A 3186-nucleotide genomic window follows, 5' to 3' on the forward strand; every position below is an offset into this window, starting at 1 on the left:
AGCTGGTGAGCAATTGCATTGTGCATCACTTGATTTGTTTATGTTTACTTCTTCTTCTTCTTATTGTTGTTGTTGTTACTACTACTACTTTACTTTATTTTATTTCAATTATTAAACTGTTCTTATCTCAGCCCATGAGTTTTCTCACTTTCACTCTTCCCATTCTCTCCCCCATCCCACCGGGGCGGGGGGAGTGAGCGAGCGGCTGGGTGGTGCTCAGTTGCCGGCTGAGGTTAAACCACGACACTACCTCAGGAGCAAGACCAAAAGCAGGGGGGGATAGGCAGATGCTGCATGCACTGGTTTGCCATTCAAGGGCAAAGGAAGAACCGTGACCAGCAGAAGAACGGGGAAATCGCCTCTCCGACAAAGCCTCGGTTTGCACGGCGGAGATAACGAGCCCAGGCTCAGACATCCCAGAGCAGAGGTCCCCCAAGGAAGGCAACAGCAGCAGCAGCTGTCAGTGCCCAGGACTTCCTTAGCCTTGCACCATTTTATCCCCACAGCTTCTGCACATCTAATTAAGGGCTCAAGTCTAATTATAGCCCTCACTGCTTGCTAGGGTGTGAGGGGAGGTGTGTGTTGGGGGGGGAGCAGGGAAGGAGGCCGTGAAGGGATGCTGTTCAGGACAGCCTGGGTGTCTGGAGGGATAAGAAGAGTGTCAGGAGCTGCAGGAGTGAGGAAAGCCAGCTCTAAATCAGGTTACTGCATCTCTTCTTTCAAGCAGGTTAGCTGGCAGAGAGACGATCCCTCCCTGCTGGGGCTCATGAGAGTGCCAGGCAATTACATCACAGCCTCAGCCCCTGCTTGCAGCAAAAGTTTCTAGCAATTGTGGCTGCAGGGTGAGGAGGAAAAAAGCTTGAACGTGACCTGAGTGGAGCTGAGGGCACCGACACGTGAACGGGCTGGCCTGTGGCAAAGCGAGTTGTTTTGCTAGGAGGCAGCAGCAAACGCATGACGTTATCGCCAGGAGCGGCTCAGCCTTGCACCCGCAGCAGCGAATTTACCCCTGGATGAATCAAGTCTAACTTTATCACGTTTCCAAACGCCTGCCTGTCAGCGGCTCCGCCTGCTTGTCCATGCACAGCCGCCTCAACGGGATCTGCTCCCAGTTTATGCCTCAAGCGTTGCCTCTCCCTTGATATGCCCATAGCCGGAGACAGCAGAGCCTGCCCCAGCCTGCAGTGAGGCAGCTGCTCTGTTTGCAGAAGGGATGTGCCCCGTTCTGCTCGTGGAGGTGTTAACCCTAAACCTCCCTGCTCCCTGGGACCTTGAAAACTGCACCCCGGGAGAAGGCTGTGGGTCCGGGAGCAAAGGATGGTTCAGTGAGTCCCAGATGCTCCCCTGAAGAGAGAGAACAGCGCCTTTGGCTTGGTGGAAGTGTCGGCCTCTAGCCTGGGAGAGGGCTCAAACACCACTGTCACTTTTGGGCAGGCAGAAGGAGATCCCACGCTTTCACACTCTCTACCTTAACCACAGATGTGGCATTCCTCTCTGTTTTGTGCAAATACCTTTCCCTCCTATAAGGCTTTCCTTATGCAAGTATAAATCTCTCTTCAGATCAGATTTAATGACAAGGTGTTATTAATCTTGCTGGATAGATGGGGAAAGCAACACCGACGAAGGGGCAGTAACTTTCCACACGTCAACACACCCAGAGAAAGGCCGGGGGAGCTGGAGTGGAGATGCTTGCTGGCAGCGCTGACCTCAGATGCTCCCGACCAGCCCCAGCACTGTGGCAGGGGCCCGGGGGCTCCTTACCTTCATTCCTCCGGTTGTTGAGCTGGTTGAACTGCTCCGTGAACTCCGTCAGTGACTCCTCGATGGTCTCTGTCCGAGGAACCGAGAGTGAAAACCTCCGCTTGAAGTTTTTCATCTTGTTCATTTTACCTTGCGCTGCGAGGGATGGCAGAGCCCTGCGGGGAAGGGGAGAGAGCAGGCTGAGAGGGCTGGACGATGCACGGGACGGCCCCCCAGGCCCCCAGCTCCTGCTTTTTGGGGCTGGCAGCACCCCGACCTGAATTTCCCCTGCTGGGGATCTTCAGGGATCCCCGGGGACATCCTCTTCTCCAAGGCACCGCTGCTGTGTCAGAGCAAAAGAGGAGCCACGTGGTCACCAGGGGAACCAGGTTCCTCATGAATTTAAGAGCTGACTGTGGTCAAGAGGCGCAGGGGACTTCTTCTGAGCTAGTTACCAGAGATGAGCCCAGAGCAGGGGCTGTGCACACCGAATCACAAGAACCAACACAGGCTGTGCCCTACAGCATCCTTGGAACAGGAATGCAGGGATTCCTTGGATCAGGGAAAAGCAGGGTAGAAACAGAAGGAAAGCAAGAAAGAGTAAAGAGTGACGGAAAAGATTCAATACCACACTCATCCCTGTACAAGGAGGCATCCCTCCCCCAGCAGTTTGGTCTCTGCTTTGCCCTTGCAAGAAAGATTTCCTGAGCCAGCAGCAAAATGCTGAGTGGAGCCAGTACCAGCTGGGGGGATCCCCGAGAGCCCCAGCAAGGGGAGATGCTTCGAGCTCACAGCTTGCTCACAAGTTCTTGAATGACTCATCCTGTACAGGCATTAGAATCACCTTAGCCAGGGATCCAATTAAAGCAATAAAACTCTTACACAAAGAAAACCCTCAAGGGGCACAGGGCAAAGCGTGCTGAGTCTGAGCAGCCACACGAGCAGGCTGAGGGAGCTTGTTCTGGGCATCTCGGAGCCACACGCTGCTTTGCCTTTCCTACTTTGGCTCTTGCCAGGCCTGCCTGTAGCTCAGCAGCGCAGATGGGACCGGGCTGCAAGAGCTGTCTGTGCACGGTTTGGTCTTTAGCACCAGTCCCACTGCACTCGGGCGTCATTCCTCCTGCCGAGCACAGGCCTAGCAAACAGCCAATGCTCCTTGCTCCCTGGACCCGCAGACATCAGTCTCTCACCCCCAACCAGCCACAGCTCTGCCCCTTCCAGTCCCAGGCCCCAGGAGGTTTGGGTCTGTCCCTCTCCCCTTCCCAACCTGATCAGCGTAGGGCTGCTTCTCCACCAGCCTTTGTAGTCTCAACCCTCTAACCTGTGTGGCGGGGGATCTTCCATTAACAGCACTGGACTCCTTTGATGCTACTCTCACCCACCAACCCAAGGGGGGATCTTAAGGGGAAAACCATCTCTTGGTACCAAACAGGCATCACAAGCTAC

General features: G+C 54.8%; 1 protein-coding gene across 1 annotated transcript in view; it reads right to left on the reverse strand.

The window, feature by feature from the left end:
* Window positions 1-1904, reverse strand: part of CDK18 (cyclin-dependent kinase 18) — a 16944-nt gene extending 15040 nt beyond the window's left edge. The window contains exon 1 of the mRNA XM_009327359.1: window positions 1762-1904. Coding sequence (XP_009325634.1) covers window positions 1762-1885 — 124 coding nt within the window. The 5' untranslated portion in view covers window positions 1886-1904. The remainder of the gene's footprint in view (window positions 1-1761) is intronic.
* Window positions 1905-3186: the final 1282 nt, after the last annotated feature.

Source organism: Pygoscelis adeliae, unplaced genomic scaffold (assembly GCF_000699105.1).
Source record: "Pygoscelis adeliae isolate BGI_AS28 unplaced genomic scaffold, ASM69910v1 Scaffold197, whole genome shotgun sequence".
Taxonomy (NCBI): domain Eukaryota; kingdom Metazoa; phylum Chordata; class Aves; order Sphenisciformes; family Spheniscidae; genus Pygoscelis; species Pygoscelis adeliae.